Source organism: Tauraco erythrolophus, chromosome 11 (genome assembly GCF_009769465.1).
Source record: "Tauraco erythrolophus isolate bTauEry1 chromosome 11, bTauEry1.pri, whole genome shotgun sequence".
NCBI classification, from domain to species: Eukaryota; Metazoa; Chordata; class Aves; order Musophagiformes; family Musophagidae; genus Tauraco; species Tauraco erythrolophus.
The window spans coordinates 2,647,166-2,666,574 of record NC_141475.1 but is presented as its reverse complement, the minus strand read 5'-3'; the positions used below and the strand labels follow the sequence as shown (position 1 = coordinate 2,666,574).

At 57.9% G+C, this 19,409-nt stretch overlaps 1 protein-coding gene across 1 annotated transcript in view; it reads left to right on the top strand.

Annotated features, from left to right (window-relative positions):
* EPHB1 (EPH receptor B1) overlaps positions 1-19,080 on the top strand; it is a 51,491-nt gene extending 32,411 nt beyond the window's left edge. Inside the window, exons 5-16 of the mRNA XM_086618601.1 lie at positions 1,432-1,767; positions 5,902-6,083; positions 7,336-7,498; positions 9,733-9,841; positions 10,045-10,109; positions 12,874-12,996; positions 14,047-14,294; positions 14,524-14,739; positions 16,986-17,135; positions 17,746-17,939; positions 18,490-18,645; positions 18,972-19,080. Coding sequence (XP_086474727.1) covers positions 1,432-1,767; positions 5,902-6,083; positions 7,336-7,498; positions 9,733-9,841; positions 10,045-10,109; positions 12,874-12,996; positions 14,047-14,294; positions 14,524-14,739; positions 16,986-17,135; positions 17,746-17,939; positions 18,490-18,645; positions 18,972-19,080 — 2,051 coding nt within the window. The remainder of the gene's footprint in view (positions 1-1,431; positions 1,768-5,901; positions 6,084-7,335; positions 7,499-9,732; positions 9,842-10,044; positions 10,110-12,873; positions 12,997-14,046; positions 14,295-14,523; positions 14,740-16,985; positions 17,136-17,745; positions 17,940-18,489; positions 18,646-18,971) is intronic.
* The last annotated feature ends 329 nt before the right edge of the window (positions 19,081-19,409 follow it).

Sequence of the window (19,409 nt, the reverse complement as noted above, 5' to 3'; positions counted from 1 at the left end):
CCTTCCGCAGGGTGATGCCCGCCAGCCCCGCTCCTGCCCCGTGCCCCTGCCAGGGCAGGGAAGGGGCTGCAATTAAAGAGGGGGGGTGAGGAATTTGAGGCCACACTGGTTTGCCTCTGGGCCAGGGAAGAAAGATGGTTTTCTATCTTTTTCTCCAAAAAAAATGCTTGAAAAGGTGCCATCTGCTTAAAGGTACAAAGAGGGGATTAAGGTTCCCGAAACAGATCGCAGCTTGTTAGGGGTAACTCACTATTTATTGATCCTTCTCGCCAGCCTTTGCGGGTTCCCCAGTCTGCTTCCCCCGTGGAATTGATGTCCTTCCCCTCACTCCTGCCGTGTCCCCCACCCACCCCTCCCGTGAACCCCCTTGGACGTCTCCGCTCCGTGCTGATGGGGTTTGGGGGGAGCCCTGCCATGGGACGCGCTTGGTGCCTGGAGCCCCCGACAGCCCTTTCCAGCCAGGACGCCACGCCGGCAGCTGCTCCGCGCCCCACGTGTTTACTCCGCTAAAGGGCAAAAAGAATTCAAGGGAATGGAATTCCTTTATTTTCATTTTCTTTTTAAAAGCTATCGTTTTTCCAGGCGGTTTTAACAAAACGTGTTCATCCGCGGTATCCGCGGCAACGGCTCCGAGAGGCTCCCGAAGTGCCTCCCTGGGTGCCATCCCGGGAGCGGGCAAGGAGCTGGGCAGGAGGGGGCCACCCATGACCCCCCCCTGTGCCAGCTGGCAGCGGTGGCAGGTGCAAGGTGACAGCCAGGTCCTCCGTGCAGGATGACTTCTCCATCCCACCAGCCACGTCACGCCAGCCCATCCCCAGCCACTAACGGGGCTCATTAATCTGCAGCCGCTAACGACGTTTCCCAGCACACACACGCGGAGGGCTCCCCCGGGATGTTTTTTCCCAAGACGGAGTGTGCTTCGCTCTCTTAACCTTCCCTCGCAGGTCAAGTCCTCCATCATTTTTATGGCTCCCCCCATGGTGGCAAAGTCCTTTTTCTTCCTCGGAAGTGCAGTACCAAGCCCGCCAGCATGAGTAATTAATTGCTCCCCGTAGTTAATATAACCCAGCAGCTGGGTTTAGTGGTTTTGTCCGTGGTGCCGTCCTGGTGAGCCCAAATCCTTCCCCAGACTCGGGCAGACGTATGTTTATGCCTCGATGGTGCTCTCCCACCTGGATTCCTCCTGAATCACTCCCTATCGACTCCGGCCCTGCTCCAGGTTCCCGTTCTCTGAAGCATTTGCGGTGACTCCCGGCAGATTTGGTCAATGCAATTTTCATCCCTCGGCCAACATTCGGTTGGTGCCGAAAAACAGCGAGCGGTGCCGGGCACGGAGGAGAGTGGTGGGGTGTCCTCTGTGCTGGAGCCCCCAGTAGAGTTGAGCGTAATGTTTTGAGGAAGGCCCCATCTCAATGCTCTCCTTTCCCGCAGGCGTCCCATCCGGCCCTCGCAACGTCATCTCCATCGTCAACGAGACGTCCATCATCCTGGAGTGGCACCCGCCGCGGGAGACGGGAGGTCGGGATGACGTCACCTACAACATCGTCTGCAAGAAGTGCCGGTCGGACCGCCGCGCCTGCTCCCGCTGCGATGACAACGTGGACTTTGTCCCCAGGCAGCTGGGGCTGACGGAGACCCGGGTCTTCATCAGCAACCTGTGGGCTCACACCCCCTACACCTTCGAGATCCAGGCTGTCAACGGGGTTTCCAACAAAAGCCCCTTCCCACCGCAGCACGTCTCTGTCAACATCACCACCAACCAAGCCGGTGAGTCCTGGGACGATGCCATGCCGGGGATTTTAATCCGTTTGCAAGCTCTGAGTCCGAAGGAAAAAGCTCCCGGGGTGTGAGTTGGGTCCGATGGGTGCAGTAAACCTGCACCCAGCCCTTTAGGTGAGCCAAGGGGAAGGTGGGAAGCGGAGAGAAAAGCCAAAAAAAAGAAGTAGGGAGAGGGATGAGGGAGGTGGAGGGGTGCCTGTGCCCTGGGCAAAGCGAGAGCGGGATTGCAGGAGGGCAGGGGGTGAGGACCAATGTCAGCTTTTCATCCCCCTGTAGATTGTTCGGGATGAAACGACATCACCACTTCCCCCCTTTTCCCAGTGGGAGCAGGGAGAATGGGGCAAATCTGGCCTCAAACCGCTGCCTGGCTGCATCGTAGCACAGGGGGAGCAACATCTTGGGGCTGAGTTCAGGCTCCATCTTCTCTGGCACATCCCTCTCCCATCATTTTCCCCTGTCCCCTCTCCCTCCTCCTTCCTGATCGGGTGTCGGGAGCCACACCTGGGCCAAACGGGGCTGCCGAGGGGGTGGGTGTGCCGATGGCGAGGGGGGGCCCCGTCCCAGGCTGTGATGAGGAGCGCAGGGAGCCGCGGGATGGGAATTTGGACAAAGAAAGGGGATGGGAATTTCTGTTTCGTGCCGAGCGTGTAACACGGGCAGCCTGCGCCAACCCACTCCCTTGGGACAGCAGGAGATGGAAACCTGATGGAAATATTTTGGTCTCCCAGCTCCGGGGAATACGAACGTACGCTTGTGCCCAGCTGGCGTCGCTGGCTCCTGAACCACGTGCCATCCAACCTGCCTCTGATCTCCACGCCTTTTCTCCTGGGGTGGGAATTTTGGGGTGTTTCTTGGCTTGTTTCTCACTCTCGGGCTACCCAGGAGCTGGGAGCAGCCAGGACACCTGCGTCTGTCTGTCTGTCCATACCCCAGCGCTCCCTGTTTGTCTTGCAAAGGCTGAATCTCGACGTGGAAATGCTCCCAGTGCTGGAGAACGGGCTACGGGGTGGCCTGATGGAAGTGTATCAGGGGTGCCAAGGGCAGGATGGGTGCTGGCCCTCTGTAAATCCCTTTGGCTCTGCAGTAGGTTTTTCCACCCGCTGTCCCCGCACGGGGCCGGATCCGGGCTGGTTAGTGCATCTCATCCCGCAGGGCTGCTCCCAGCCCCATCCGCCCGCCCGCCGCGATCCGCGCTGACGGGGCAGGGAACGCAGCAATTAACAAAACAGCAATCAAGCTAAGTGTTTAATTTCAGCCCACGAGCATCTCCTCGGATGAGCGGATGTGGAGAGATTAAAAAAAAAAATAATAATAATAATACGGGATTAAATATGCCGGGTAAACAAAGGCGGTGCCGAACACTCAGCGTCTTCCAGTGTGGCCGTGTGGAGCGGGGCTCCCGCTGCCCCCAAATTCCTTCCATGGCACCATGCTGTGCCCCAGGCTGGTCGTGCCAACTCGGCTCTGCCCTGGACCCTGCGGAGGAGGTGTTTTCCCTGCCCAGCGCTGCCTGCGCTCTGGGCATGGTGAGGAGGAGGAGGAGGGCAGAGGGGGCTGGATAGAGACTTGACTCTGCGAGCAGGTCATGCCAGCGCTGCTGTGGGTGTGGAGAGACTTGGGTACCTTTCTTGGAGGCTTTTGGTAGGAACAAGTGCAGGATCAGGGCTGTATTGGCTGGCTCTGGCCCTTTCAAGCATAACCTGGAGGGCAAAATGCCTTTGGAAAAGTGGCTCCTGGCTAATTTATTGGCTCAGTGTCCTTGATGGTGGAAGGATGGTGTTGCTGCTGCTGGGGATGCTCGGCTCCAGGGATGCTCAGCTCCGGGGATGCTCAGCTCCGGGGATGCTCAGCTCCGGGGGTGCTCAGCTCCGGGGGTGCTCAGCTCCAGGGGTGCTCAGCTCCAGGGGTGCTCAGCTCCAGGATGCTCAGCTCCGGGGGTGCTAAGCTCCAGGGGTGCTCTGCTCCGGGATGCTCAGCTCCAGGGTGCTAAGCTCCAGGGTGCTAAGCTCCAGGGGTGCTCAGCTCCAGGGGTGCTCGGCTCCGGGGATGCTCAGGTCCAGAGATGCTCAGCTCGGGGGATGCTCGGCTCCAGGGATGCTCAGCTCCAGGATGCTCAGCTCTGGGGATGCTCAGCTTCAGGAGTGCTCAGCTCCACGGGTGCTCAGCTCCGGGGGTGCTCAGCTCCGGGGATGCTCAGGTCCAGAGATGCTCAGCTCCACGGGTGCTCAGCTCCAGGATGCTCAGCTCGGGGGATGCTCAGCTCCAGGAGTGCTCAGCTCCAGGGGTGCTAAGCTCCAGGGGTGCTTGGCTCCGGGGATGCTCAGCTCCAGGGTTACTCGGCTCTGGGGGTGCTCAGCTCCAGAGACGCCGGGCTCCCCAGCAGGCACAGAGCAGCCCCGGGGTTGCTCCAGAGCACGTGGAGAGCAGGGCCGGGAGCAGCGGCAGCGAGGATGATGTGCCTGGCAGCTGTTGTAGGAAACCTGCTGGCTTAGCTCTGCTCCGGTGCAGGGACTGAAGTGCTGTGGGCTGCTTTGCTGAGCAACATGGTGTGGGGCTGAGGATAATGGAGTCGGACAAACCATGCCAGGCTCCCATCCGATGCCGACTGCATGCCTGGCTGGTGCTGAGCATCTTGCTTTCTCCAGGGATGCTGTGACAAGGTGCCTGAGCCCCCTGTGGTTTGCTGCCTCGGAGGTCTTGTGGGCTGCAGGGATGGAGGTGCTGCCTTTTGAGCACCCTTGTGCCGTGGCCTCGAGTGGGCGAGGAGCTGAAGGATGGTTTGAGACTGTTCTGCAAGAGTTTGGCTTCAGAAATAAAACTCCTGGGAGAAGCATGTTGGGTGCTGAGGATGGGCATCTCCCGAGCGCCTCTAAGAGTGGACCCAGCACCTCCTCTGCGACAGGGCTGAGCCAAAGCTGTGCTACAGGCTCCAGCACCCTGGGGTGCCCTAGCTGGGCTGGGATGTCCCTGTCCGGGTTTCATAGAATCCGAGAATGGTTTGAGTTGGAAGGGACCTTCAAGATCATCTAGTTCCAGCCCCTCTGTCATGGGCAGGAACACCTTTCACTACATCAGGTTGCCCAAAGCCTCATCCAACCTGGCCTTGAACACTGCCAGGGATGGGGCAGCCACAGCTTCTCTGGGCAACCTGGTCCAGTGCCTCACCACCCTCAGAGGGAAGAATTTCTTCCTTAGATCTAATGGAAATCTCCCCTCTTCCAGTTTAAAGCCATTGCCCCGTGTCCTGTCACTACACACCCTTGTCCAAAGCCCCTCTCCAGCTTTCCTGTAGCCCCTTTAGGTACTGGAAGGCTGCTGGAAGGTTTCCCTGGAGCCTTCTCTTCTCCAGGCTGAACAGCCCCAACTCTCTCAGCCTGTCTCCAGAGCAGAGGTGCTCCAGCCCTCAGATCATCTTCGTGGCCTCCTCTGGATCTGCTCCAGCAGCTCCATGTCCTTCTGGTGTTGGGGACCCCAGAGCTGAACGCAGCACTGCAGGGGGGTCTCAGGAGAGCAGAGTAGAGGGGCAGAATCCCCTCCCTTGACCTGCTGCCCACGCTGCTTTGGATGCAGCCCAGGATACGGTTGGCTTTCTGGACTGCCAGTGCACATTGTCCTCAGGGTGGACAGATTTTTCCACCTACACCCTGTTACTGACAGCACGTGGGGTCACAGCCGTGGCGCAGGCTCCCTGGGTGCTGGGTGCTGACTCCCCTAGAGAGGCTGTTATGGCAGAAGATGGCAAACAGAGCTGGAGACCGTCATCGAGCCTTGCTTTGTCCCCGCTGAGGAGAGCTTTGCTGTCTTTGCCCCACTGTGGGAGACATCCTTGGAGCAAGCAATCCCAGGGAGAAGGGGCACTGAGGATTTCTAAGCCTCTAATTAAAAAAGAGTAATTGGTTTAAATACCAGAATTCCCACGCCAGCTAGCTGCTCTGGTTCCACGTAAGCTGCTGAGATGCCGCTCTTCCCACTGCTAACGTGGGAGCTTGTCCCATGGAGCGAGCAACTGCAGGTGGGGGAGATTCGGGATGCTCCACGTGCCCAGGAGATTGTCTCCCTCCCCAGGGCCATTGGTCCTACTGCCCTCCATTAATTGTCCCTCCCTCTCTGCTTCCTCGGCAGCACCTTCCACCGTCCCCATCATGCACCAGGTGAGTGCCACGATGAGGAGCATCACGCTGTCATGGCCCCAGCCCGAGCAGCCCAACGGCATCATCCTGGACTACGAGATCCGCTACTACGAGAAGTTGAGCCGCATCTGCACGCCCGACGTCAGCAGCACCGTGGGCTCCAGGCCGGCAGCGGTAAGCTCTGGTGGAAACCTTGAGATGAAGGGTGGGATGGGGACATGTGGAGCTTTGTACCATGCTGCCCAGGATCCTGCTTGGGTCCTCAGCTTGCTGAGAGAGGAGGAACATGGATGAGCTCTGAATCAGACTCTTTGCTGGGAAGGGTCTGGGTGGCGGGACATGCGGTGGGACACGTGGTGGGACAGGCAGTGGGACACATGGTGGGACATGTGGTGGGATGGGCAGTGGGATGGGTGCACTGTCTCTGGAGGGTGGGAGCCACGTGCAACCAGAGGAAGGGAAGCAACATTGCAGCTGCAGGTGCTAATTCCTGCCCCGTGGGCAGCGTTTTCTCCAGCACGTTGATTCCTGGTGCTGCCTTGGCTCTGGTATCTGCTGGGGTGAGCAGGAACCCAGAGCGTGGGGAGGGAATTAGGGGGACGACGAGGAGCAGTGAAGGTTATCAGGGTTGTCCCTGTCCTGGGTCACTGCCTGCTGCCGGGTCCTTTCGCTGGCAGCCGTCCGTCCCCGCAGAGGACCCGCTCTCGACCCTCGTGGTGAACCGTGCCGAGCCCAAGCTGTTCCATGCCCGCCGCGGGGGGCCAGCTTTAATGAATTTCTCTAAACGTGAATAATTAGATGATCTCACCAGCGGCCCCTTTACAGCGAATCGCTGGGGAACGTTGTAAAAAATGAGATTTGATGTGCCTGAGGTTTCCACCGAGGCTTAGCACAAAGCCACCTGCCAGCGGAGCGGGGACCGTAGGGACCGGGGCTCTCAGCAGAGGAGTGTTGCCCTTGGACCTGCTTGAGCGGCGTCTCGTAGGGCACGTTATGGTGTTTCCATGGTGTTTCTGAAACGTTGCAGGGATGTCAGTGGTTCGAAGAGGAGGAATTTGCTGCTCATGAGTGTTTTTGTTCTGGATGCTCTTGTTGTTTCCCCCCGCTGCTCCATGCTCTTCGCTGTGGTGGGACCAAGGGGCTGCTGGGGACCTCCCCAGCTCCCTGGAGGCCAGGCAGAGCTTATAGATCCTGTTCCTGCAGGATTCTCCATGTCAGAGGTTGAGGGCAACCAGGAGGGTCTGAGCCACCTTGCCCAGGCTCCTGCACTTGTCCTCTCAGAGCAGAACCAGGGCCACCGCTCAACCTTCTGCAGATAACCTCCTCCCTGCCATCACTGGGGATGGGTTGGCTGCAGGGCACCTTGTTGTCCCCGCTGTCCCCCATCCCCATCGTGGCTGACCATCTCTCCGGGCCTTTCCCGCAGGACCACAACGAGTACAACTCCTCCATGGCCCGCAGCCAGACCAACACGGCCAGGATCGAGGGGCTGCGGCCCGGCATGGTGTACGTGGTGCAGGTGCGAGCCCGCACCGTGGCCGGCTACGGCAAGTACAGCGGGAAGATGTGCTTCCAGACGCTGACGGATGGTGAGTCGGGATGGGGGGGGGGACAGGGAGGCCAAGGGGGGTGGTTGTCTTTCCAGCAGCAGCTACGGGATCTAATTGGATTAAACGAACTTGTCTCCGCAAAGCTCTGTCCCAGCGGGCAGCGTGGCCAAAGCCGGGTGATTTACAGCGATGCCTTATTAATCGCCAGCTGGAGGAGGGATCTGCTTTAAATCTCTTACCTCTGTCTTCTCCCCTGATGTTTAGCTGTGGTTTTGGCTTTCCTGCCTCCGACCGTGGTGGCAGAGCCCCCCTGCCACCGGCTGGGAGTCCAGCACGGCAAGGTGGGCAAGAGTTGTAGACCCCCCAGAGGAAGGGCTCCTGGGATGCTCTCCAGGGATGCTCTCCTGGAGTTCTCTCCAGGGATGCTCAGAGCTGTATCTGAGCTGGAAGGGTCAGACCCATCTCTAAATGCCGATTGTCCACCCTGAGGTGGTGTGTCGAAGGGAAAAGGCCAGCTCACGACCTTCACGACTTCTTCTGGCCTCCTCACCAGAGTCGTGCGGTCGTTCTTCTGGCCCCAGCCCTTCCCTGCACCCACAAACACTGGATTCCCTTAGAGACTAATAACTCATGGGAAGGTTTTTCGTTAATCCTGGTTTTGGGACAAATCTAGAAGTCGGCGAATGACGCAAGGCTCCATTCATGGTCCTCCTGCCCCTCTGGACACTGGGGAGCTGAAGTCCCTGCAGGGACCCCCTTCCTTGCCTTTGCCAGCATGGTTCCTGCTCTGCTTAGGTGACACCCATGGGTCCCAGCTTCTCTGACTGTCTTTCCTAAAATTTTCCTTCTTCCCTAAAACTGGGTCACCCCGTGCTGGTGCTCATGTCGAGTGCCCGCTGGGGCGGGAAGAGGAAAATCACACGGGGTGACCGAAGGGAAGGAAATGGTAATAAACCCCCCCAATGCCTCAAATATTCAGGATTAGAGAAGCGAGAAGAAAAATCCTGCCTCAAATAAGCAATTAATTGAAATTTAATAAGGATGGATAGTGTAGATTATTAAATAATAATTGATTGTTAGATGAGAATTTCTCAGGATTTAAGCGGCGTGCAAGAGAGAAATCTACTTGCTAATAATTAACTGCCAAGCAGAAAAATACAGATAAAAATGTGCTAAATGCTTTCTTTGGATTGAATTTTCTTTTAACCCTTGCTTGTGCCTGCTGGCCCAGCCCAGCAGACCTTGCTGGGTGTGGATGGAAAGGGAGGTGTTTCTGGAGGGCTGCAGGAGCCCCCAGGAGCGGGGGCTCTGCCGGGTACCATCCACCCACGTGGCTCTGGGTGCCCACACCCTTGATGGGGCAGGCCAGGAGAAGGGGAAAATGGGGGGGAAAACACATAGAATGGTTTGGGTTGGAAGGGACCTCAAAGATCATCTAGTTCCAGCTCCCTGCCGTGGGCAGGGACACCCTCCACTACACCAGGTTGCTCAAAGCCTCATCCAACCTGGCCTTGAACACTTCCAGGGATGGGGCAGCCACAACTTCTCTGGGCAACCTGTGCCAGTGCCTCACCACCCTCAGTGTAAAAACTTTCTTCCTTAAATGTGGGGGAGTTTGGGGGATGCTTGGTGAGGAAGGGGTGCTGTGGGTGCCACGGCTCTGCGAAAGAGGTCGGCTCTTGCCGTCCTTGGAGATGTAAAGACCGGTGGGTCCATGAGCAGAGACGCAGCAAAGGTGGATTCTCCTGGGCCTCTCTCTTGAGGTTCACTGTCGTGTAGTGGGTTCTCCAGTGTCTAATGTAGGTGGGCTCCTGGCACAGCCTTCCCCAGCTGGTTTGGTTATTAGTAGGGTCTCTTCTCACCCTCATTTCCTGGAACAGGTGGAAACTTTGTGTCGGCGAGACCCCATGTTAAATTTGGTTGAAACAATTGACAGCTTTAAACTTATTGAGGGAAGAGAAACCCCAGAGACAGGGACAAAGACATCTTTTAAACCTCATCTCTTTGGGAAACCGAGCCCACATGCTGATGGTTTGACTCGATTCCCAGATCTTCTCTTCCATCTCTTCAACCCAAAACCCATGTGAGCCGAGTGTGACAATCCTTCCTCGCACAACGCAGCACAACTCATCGCCTGCCTCAACCAGCACCCCCGCCGGGATCCCAGTGTCCCACCACCCTCACACGGGAGCAGCACCCAGGGAGTCAGAGGGGTGTTATGGGACCTCTTACTCCGTTGAGCATGAATTGACCCCATCCTTCCTCTCTTGCAGATGACTACAAGTCGGAGCTGAGAGAGCAGCTGCCTTTGATCGCGGGGTCTGCAGCAGCCGGGGTGGTCTTCATCGTCTCGCTGGTGGCCATTTCCATTGTCTGCAGCAGGTGGGTCCCCGTGGGATGCTGAGTCCCTGGAAGGTGGAGGTGGGAAGATGTAGCTGGGAGAGATTTGGGGTAGGAGGGGAGAGATGGAGGGGACCCCCGGAGAGAGCGCCGAGCTGCCGCCACTCGCCGCGTGGGAAGCGCTCCGGGGCCGTTGCCGATTGCTGGATCCTCAAACCCGGCTGTTTTCTCCCCTCTTTTCCCAGGAAGCGTGCCTACAGCAAGGAGGCCGTGTACAGCGATAAATTACAGCACTACAGCACCGGGCGAGGTGAGCGGCGAGAAGCGAGCGGGGGGAGCGCTCCTAAAGCTGTGCCCGGCACGTGCCCTGCTCCCCGGCCTTCTGGCACCTTCGGTGGGGCGGTGAAAGCCCCGTGGGGCGGATGGAGAGGGCTGGAGGGTGGGAGTAGAGACGTGTCAGGGTGTCTGGGGGGGTTTTGTGATGGTGCAGCACCGTGGGTGGGAAAAGAAGAGCAAGAGGGGGGATTTGGGGGATGGGGATGGATTTAGGGGGATGGAGGGATGTAAGGGGCAGGGTGGATGGAGGAGGACAGGGGATGGAGAGAGGGTGCTGTGAAGGCTTCCGAAGGAGGGGGACTGTGTGCGGATTGGGGATGAGCTCTGGATCTCCTGCCACGGGCTCTGTGTGTGCCGGGATTGGTGCTGGAGCAGATTTTGGGAGGGTGGCCGGGGAGTCGGGGCTGGCATTGCTGCCATCCTGGCTGCGCAGCTGAGGCTTGCCCTGGGCAAGGGTGTGTGGACAGCGAGTGGGAAGATTGGACTGGCCTTGGGCTGCCGATCAAACAGATCCTTGGCAAACAACTGGGAGAGTCTGAGCTCAACGGGTGTTTTCCTGAGACACCTTTGCGCTTGGTGGAGCTACATGGGGATAAATCTGAGGCGCCTGTTGTGTGTAACGTGTGCTCAGGTGCTCTTCCAGCTCCTGGTAAAGCAGCCAGTGGCCTGTTGCCATCACTGGAAATTAAAATAAAGCAGCAAAGCAGCAGCTCCAGGGGTGAGGAGCTGCCACCCGGTGCCCGCAGGCACCATGCCCTGTCCCCATGGGACATAAATCCCATTTACGCTCTTCTAGAGATGACTCCCAGGTGCATTTTGCTGCCTGGTGGGAAGAAACCATCCTTGGGTGCTGGCCATCTGCTTGGGGAAAGGGGATGGCAGTGGGATGCAGGGATGGGTGGAGGCTGGCCAGGGACGCGGGAGCAGGATGGATGAGCAGAGGGGAGGGATGGAGGTGGAGTGATCAGCCTGGCAGAGGAAATGAGAGGGCTGGCAGGGAAGGACGGGGTTTGGAGGCAGCCAGGAGAGCTCAGCTGAGCCGGCAGCACCACATGAGATCTCTTCTGACCTTCTCAGCTTCACCCCGAACCCTCCCAACGTGCTGGCAGGGCTGCGGGGGGCCATAAACCTCCCAGCGAACGAGAAACTGTTTTCCAAACATCAGCTGGTGATACTTAAATATGATGGACCTGCACTTTTCCTCCCTCTTTCCTTTGCCTTTCTGCACCGTGGGTGGCAGGGGAAGACGGATTTGCTGCCTGATGGCTAAACCCGTGTCAGGCTCCACGTGGACTTATTTTTCCCTGTTTCCCTCCCTGTTTTGAAACATCTCCCACCCTGTGCGTGTCCCTAGCTCGCCCCAAGTGCCCCGAAACCCCGGGTGCTCAGACCAGGTGGGGAAGCAATGGAGTGTGTTGTCTGCTTTTTCATTTTTAAAGCTGGGTGAGGTGAGTCCCTGCTGGCAGCGACTGCCCCGGGTGGGTTTGGGGATGAGATGGGATCTATCAAGTTGTAGTTTATCTCTGCCGCTGCTTTGCTGGGAGCTTTGAGGTGCCCTAATCCCACTCACTCGGGTGGGATGGGGATTAGGGAAGGGGGGAAGCTGAACCTGGTGTTTACTGAGCCCACGGGCAGACCCCGGGGCACATCAGAAGGTGTTTGGAAACCAGCCTGTGCTGCCAGTGGGCAGGAAACTTTGGCATTATCGTCTCCTTTATTTCTTCAATATTTTGATCGGTGAGTCAGCCTCGCTTACGATCCTGTAAATCCCTTTGTAATCCTGGCTGGAGCATCAGCTGCTCTTGTAAAAAAATTTATGGGGCAGTTAAAGTGTATGAGACAGAGCCGTAAAGGGATTTATGAACTGGGAGATGCACAGATGGCTTCATCGCAGCCTTCCCTGCCCGCCTCCGCGGCGCAGAGCTTTCGCCCCGAAACGCCCCTTTTGGGGATGAGGGTGCTCCCGTGGGGTCCCTCCCGAGTCCCGCCATCCCCAGTCCCCTTTTTGGGTGAGAAATGGCCCGGCAGGCACCACAGCCTCGCTGGGTCCCTTTTGGGGACCGCGGTGTAACGCCGGTGCCCTGCAGGGCCAGCGGTGCCCACCCTGTGGCCGTGTCCCCCAGCAGCTCCGCAAGCCCCGGGGTGTCCGAACACGACATCCACAAACCCCATTTTGGGGAGTTTGGGGGCATGTTTTGGTTTTCCCCCCATTTGAAGAGCGCAAGAGCCCACTTGCAGCATCTCCCTGCGGCGTGGCCGGATCCCGCCGCCGCACGTCGTCACAGAAACTGGCAAAGGTGGACTTGATGGCTCCGTCCGAGGTGTTGGTTATAATTGCTGCGCTCTGTCAATTTAGTAGCAGCCACAAAGCTATCAGAGGCCTTTTTGGGTAAATAAATATTTCTGCGCTAGCGCACGTGGCCTCATAAAGCCCTCACCGTAAAGGCAGCTCAGTGTAGTTCAGGTCTGTAACTGCTCCCCATCGCTGGGAGGAGGAAGAGGAAGGATAATGGCAGAGGAGCGGAGGGCAGAGAGGGAGAGGAAGGGATGCAGGGGCAGGGGCGGGTGGAGCGAGGGACCAAAGAGTACGATAAGGGTCTACGGAGGTGGTGCAGGCATCTGTCTTGATGGAGGTATGGAGAGTGTGAGGACACGAGGGTCTCCAGTTCTTGGCCACGGCACAACTGCTCTTGGTTTTCTCTTCCTTTCGCCATCGCTCCCAAATTTCCTACGACAAGGATCTCCAGGGATGAAGATCTACATCGACCCCTTCACTTACGAAGACCCCAATGAGGCGGTCCGAGAGTTCGCCAAGGAGATCGATGTATCCTTTGTGAAGATCGAAGAGGTCATTGGAGCAGGTGGGTTTCGCCATGCCCTCCCACCCGTCCCTCCTTGCCCTCTCAGCCGCTCCTGCATGGCCACACACCCAACCGGAGCAATTTTCTGGGGGTGCACACGTGGTCCTTCACCAGGAAACCCCCAAGGAAGCCTCGAGGCATCAGGCTTTCCTGGGTTTGTGATGGGTTATGGTGGGCACGAGATTGGTTTCTGCTCTCAAAGTTCCTCTGAGGTGGGAAGGGCTCCATGAACGTGTACACTGGGTGACCACGGGGCCTCCTGGGATTTCCTAGTTGGCTTTTCCATGAGATAACGAGAAAAAGCCGGATCTCACTCTCACCTGTGCCATATTCCCATACGTATGTATATATACGCACGCGTGCGCGTATCCGTGTGTCATCTGTGCTGCTTTCGTTGCCGTTTTAAAATAATTGTGTCGTCCTCGAAGAAGAGAAAGTGAGAAGCCGGGGAGGGAAGCTGCAAGGAAGCGATGAGCTAGTTCGGTGGGAATCAAGTTCCACGATGTATCAGCCCCTCTTCTCTGCTCATCAAGGCAAAGTGGCTGCAAACCTGGCTTAAATGTAATCCCTCCCCGGGCAAATTTTGCCTCGGAGGAGGAAAAGCTGAAATGAGAGGATGCTTCCTCTGTGTTTTAAATCAGAGGGCAGCGATGAAAACAGCAGCCCAATTATTTTCCGTTCCGAGATAAGCGATTTGCAAAAAGGCCCCTGAGATTACCGACGCCGACACCTCGTATTTGAGGTGCTCCTTCAATGGTGATGCTCCTGCTCTGCAAATCCTTCTTGCGGGGGTTCATGAGAGCGGCCCCAGCCTCCGCCTCCGTCAGTGCTGGGCTCTCTGTCACCTTGGAGAAGGTTGCCAGCCCAAACACGTCCTCGGCAGCGGACGTTGCCCCTTGACAGGCGAGTAGTTTTATAGAGGAGAACATCACTGGAGTTAACTGGCTGATGTTTCTCAGCCCGTTGATTTGGAGACCGAGCAGCTCAAGGTGCTCTTTGTAATGCTCTGTGTGGAGGAGGAGGTGGTAGCAGATGCTCTCGCACTTGCAGGGGAGTTTGGAGAAGTGTATAAAGGACGCCTGAAGTTACCCAGCAAGCGGGAGATCTACGTGGCCATCAAAACGCTCAAAGCCGGCTACTCCGAGAAGCAGCGGCGGGATTTCCTGAGCGAGGCCAGCATCATGGGGCAGTTCGACCACCCCAACATCATTCGGCTGGAAGGGGTGGTGACCAAAAGCCGGCCGGTCATGATCATCACGGAGTTCATGGAGAACGGGGCCTTGGACTCGTTCCTGCGGGTAAGGCGAGGTAGAGCCATGCGGGCTGTGGGATTTGGGGATGAGGTGTTGGCTGGTTGAGCGTGCCGTACACCCCCAAAACACACGTCTCAGCTTTAATCAGGCAGGGCAGGGCAGCTGGGGAGTCCTCTGGGGAGGTGCGGTGTCCTCCTAAGGTTGGGGGTGAGCGGCTCTGGTCCCGTGGTGGGGTCTGCACGCTCACCTTGGTGCCTGCTCTGTCTGGTCGCAGCAAAACGATGGGCAGTTCACAGTGATCCAGCTGGTGGGCATGCTCAGAGGGATCGCCGCCGGCATGAAGTACCTTGCAGAGATGAATTACGTGCACCGCGATCTGGCTGCCAGGAACATCCTGGTCAACAGCAACCTGGTGTGCAAAGTGTCGGACTTCGGCCTCTCGCGCTACTTGCAGGATGATACATCCGACCCCACCTACACCAGCTCCTTGGTACGTACCCCTTGCAAGGCTCGGTCTTGCTCAGCATCCTCCGTGCCTGCCCTGCACCCGCTGCCATCCGGAGCTGGGAGAAGGGCACTGGGCATAAGCCCCGGACCTTCTGCCATGGGCGGCAGCATCTCAGGAGGGTTCCCACCATGTAGGCTCATGACCTGGAAGCTCTGGCTACCGTTCCCGTCCTCTTCTCTGTCCTTTCTCTTCCTCCCTTTGATGAGTTTTCTGCCACCCTCCTCCCCCAAGCACCTTTCTGCACTCAGCAGTTTCCAGATAAGCCTCTTCCCTCTTTTCCGTGGTTGGAAGATGCATGAAGGAGACCCTGGGGAGCCTGGCAAGGGGAAGCAGGTAGATCACCGCATCTGCTGACCGCACAGTGACGACATTTTAACTCCCCTTCTCCCAGTGCTCCAGGTCTGCTCTGCCTTTCTCTGCTGGAAACTTGTTCCAGGCATTAATTAAAGAGAGGAGCCTAACGGGAGCTCTGCCATTCCCCAGCCACCCTTCTGGCCCTTAAATAGCTCATGTGTAGTAACGGCAGCTCCACTCTGCCTTTATGGCTCCGGAGACCCCCCAGCTCCCCACCTCGTGAGACCCTTTGTGGTGTTAAAGATGAACAGAGGAGAAGGGGATGAGCAACATGCTGATCTCATCGAATCCTGGAATGGTTTGGGTTGGAAGGGACCTTCAAGATCATCTAGTTCCAACCCCCCTGCCATGGGCAGGGACACCTTCCACTAGATCAGGTTGCTCAAAGCCTCATCCAGCCTGGCCTTGAACACTTCCAGGGATGGGGCACCCACATCTTATCAATAAATTAAAAGAGTGTCCGTTGGGTGCCAGCACAAGGCTGCACCTCCTGCAGTTTCCTGGGCTGCCGAGCTGTGCCCAAGGTGCCAGGGCTGGCTCCAGCCTCCAAAATGGGAAACCCATGGACATGCCTTTAAAGCTGACTTGGCGTTTTGCCCCAGCTGCAGCCCCTCGCTCTTCCTCCCCTGCTCCTGGGATGTTTCCTCACCCCATCCCTGGACCTTCCTGCTCCCTGCCCACCCCCAGCCTGCCGCAGTGGCCTTGGAGCAGACGCTCGTCATGTAATTTTGTGTTCCAAGACCCCGGCAGTATCTGCTGGGACAAGGCACGGAGTAGCCTTTCCCTCACCTTTTGAGATAAAAGAGATTATCTCATCTGTGTTTTTATTTAATTTAGGCCCTAGTAGAGCTCCCCGGCAGCTGGGAAGCGATGCTGCGCCTGCGATTGCATCACTCTGCCTCCCACAGCAGGTTTTTAGCTCCGGGGAAAAGGCAGGAAAAACAACCTAGCAGTTAATTTCTCCATTTGTAGTTATTCAGATCAAAGTTTTTTTGCTGTTCATCCTTCGGGAGCAGCTGATGCTTCAACAGAAAGGCTCCAGAAAACGATTGTGCTGGACCGTTTACGATGCCGTTCCGCCCCGTGTAAACACTGCCCGTGCCTCTGGTTTTCCTTCACCCCTTGGCTTTTTTTCGGGGGTTATCTTGGTGATCCTTGCCCAGGGAACGGTCCCTCTGTACCTCCTGCCCCTCCACGGCATCCCTGCCCCCCCGGCACAGCCTCCAGCCCTTCCAGTCCTGCCCGGAGCTGGGCCCTGCCCTGCTTTGATGGGGTGGCTGGAGATGCCTGATTTTAAACTTCCAGGAGGAACGAGGGGCTCTGCCAAAGGCACTTTCCTATTCCAGTGCTCTCCAAGCCGCCTTTGGGGCTCAAAGGTGTTTTGCTTTTTGCTTCCCACCCCAAAAGTGGGGCTGGAAGGACCCTCCAGCAGCTGTAGGAGCTCAGGTGATGCCGTAGAGGATGCTCTTAGGTTAGACCTTGTAGGCTGAGGGATGGGGGTACCTGCGGCTCATTCTGGTCCTGCGTAGCCCTTCTTCCTACCTGGGCCCTCCTTGAGAAGTTTCCTGTGGACGGGGCACCAGTGGGCTGGGTCCCGCAGGGCGGCTGGAGTAGGGAGGTGACCCCGGGTGGGATAAACCCTTGGATAAACCTCGTCGTTTTGTTTAGTTGAGCCCTTCTGTGCAGGTACAAGATAAATTCACGGAGGTGTTTTTTATCTCCTGCGTCCTCATCCCATTGGGTATCACCCGTCAGCTCCTCAGCGGGGTGCCCAGGTGCCGGTGGCCGTGGGTGTGCGGTGTGTCTCCGACCCCGGCTCGTGGGTGGCCGGGCTTTTCTGCCAAGGTTGCCAATTCTCTCCCTTTTTTCCGTAGGGGGGGAAGATCCCTGTGAGGTGGACGGCGCCGGAGGCCATCGCTTACCGCAAGTTCACCTCGGCCAGTGACGTCTGGAGCTACGGCATCGTCATGTGGGAGGTGATGTCGTTCGGGGAGAGGCCTTACTGGGACATGTCCAACCAAGATGTAAGCACCGAGGGGTCGTCCCGGCAGCGCCGGGGAGGGGGGTGTGTAGGGGTGAGCTCATTCCCAAAAGAAAGCCCTGCCTGAAGGGCTATCTGCTCCTTCTCGGAGCCTCGGCACCGCTCGGTTTTGGAGATGAAACGGGCTGGTGAGCGAGAGAGAAGAGAGGACGCGAGGAGAGGAATTGGGAAGAAAAGCCAGTGGGCTGGTAATTGGACTTCAGGAAGCTGCAGGGCCTTTGAAAATGTTCAGAGGGCTTACAAGCAGGGAAGGAGCTTTGGTAGTTGAACTGCCGTACTCCGACGCGATCCGCCGAGATAATGAGTGGCAGCTCTCTGCCGGCAGGAGCTGTGGCGCGCGGAGCATCAGAGCGGAGATTAACCTCGGAGAGCCCCGGTGCCAGTGGAGCCACGAGCATCTCCTCCCGCTCCCTTTGCTGCTGATCAGATGGGCTGGCAACTGCCTTCCCAGCCGGCGGCACCGCTGCCCACGCAGGCGGCTCAGCTCCGGCACGGAAGCGGCAGAGGTGGCTCGTCACCCACCACGGCTGCGATTTTCCCTACGTGAGACCTCCAAGTCCCTCATCTTCACGTCCTGCCACCTTCTCCCACAGGTCATCAACGCCATCGAGCAGGATTACCGGCTCCCGCCGCCCATGGACTGCCCGGCCGCCCTGCACCAGCTGATGCTGGACTGCTGGCAGAAGGACCGCAACACCCGCCCGCGCTTCGCCGAGATCGTCAACACCCTCGACAAGATGATCCGCAACCCGGCGAGCCTCAAAACTGTGGCTACCATCACCGCCGTGTGAGTCTCCCGGTGCGCGCGTGGTCAGCATCCCGAGCCGCGGCGGAAGGGAGGAATCCGTAAATCCGTAAATGGAGGTGGTGGATGCTCCATCCCTGGAGACGTTCAAGGCCAGGTTGGACGAGGCCCTGAGCAACCTGATCTAGTTGGAGATATCCCTGTTCCTTGCAGGGGGGTTGGACTAGATGACCTTTGAAGGTCCCTTCCAGCCCTAACCATTCTATGATTCTATGATGATTCTAAATCCTTTGCCAGGCGCGGGGAGGGAGTTTCTGTCGTCTCTCTGCCCGACGGCCCAAGAGCACGTGGTTTGCAGTCAAGCAGCAGCCATAATTCTTTGCTCTTGATTCTTTACGGCGTGTGACCGTACAGATGCGGTGCCGGCTCTGCCGGTGCCTCTGGTGCTGTGGCTCCCGCAGCTGGATGGTGACGTGCTGCTCGGCGGAGCGGTGTTCCCATGGGACAACCCTTCCTCATCTCAGGGGGAGGGGATCGGGAAGCACGGCCGTGCGCCGGCCGGGCTTGTTGGCAGCGCTGTGTCCCATTCCAGGCCTTCTCAGCCCCTCCTCGACCGCTCCATCCCCGACTTCACTGCCTTTACCTCAGTAGACGACTGGCTGAGCGCCGTGAAGATGAGCCAGTACAGGGACAGCTTCCTGACCGCCGGCTTCACCTCCCTGCAGCTCGTCGCCCAGATGACGTCCGAGTGAGTTGGGTGCCCGGAAGGCGGGTGCTGCCCGGGGAGGGTCGGCGTGGCGGGGAGGTGGGTGGGCAGGCTGGTGCAGAAGGCACCTGCAGAAGAAGGGGGTGAGTGACCATCGCACCAGGCAGCAGAAGCACCGTGAGTCCCGGAGGTGGCCACGTTCACCGTCCTGGCATTGGCATGCGGGTGTTTGGGTCCCACCTTGGCCACCGCGATGCTCACAGGGCTGTGCTTGGGCTCTGTGTTCATTCTGCTGCAGAGGGGCATGGAGCAGCTGAGCTGATGTTCCTGCCTGCTGATGTTCCTTTGTCTGTCTGTCTGTCTTCCAGAGACCTCCTGAGAATAGGGGTGACTTTGGCTGGGCACCAAAAGAAGATCCTGAACAGCGTCCAGTCCATGCGAGTACAGATGAGTCAGTCTCCAACATCGATGGCGTGACGTCCCTCGACCGACGGGGAGGGGACAGGGAGGGGTGGAGGTGGGAGGGGAGGAACTGGTGGGCGCCGCGTTTCGGAGTGGTGCCACCGCTGCCCGGGGACTGTGACCGCGGGCAAAGGACGTTCCTGGGACTCGTCTCTGACTGGCGACTTCCGTTCCTCGCCAACAGAAGCACACTTACCCGATGTCGTGGGGAACGGCGTATAAATACGTATAAATATGTACAAATCATATATTTAAAAAAAAAAAAAAACAACTAAACAAAACAAAAAAAAATAACAAACACAAAAATCGATGAAGACAAACCAACGTGCGTTGGGGAAGCAAAC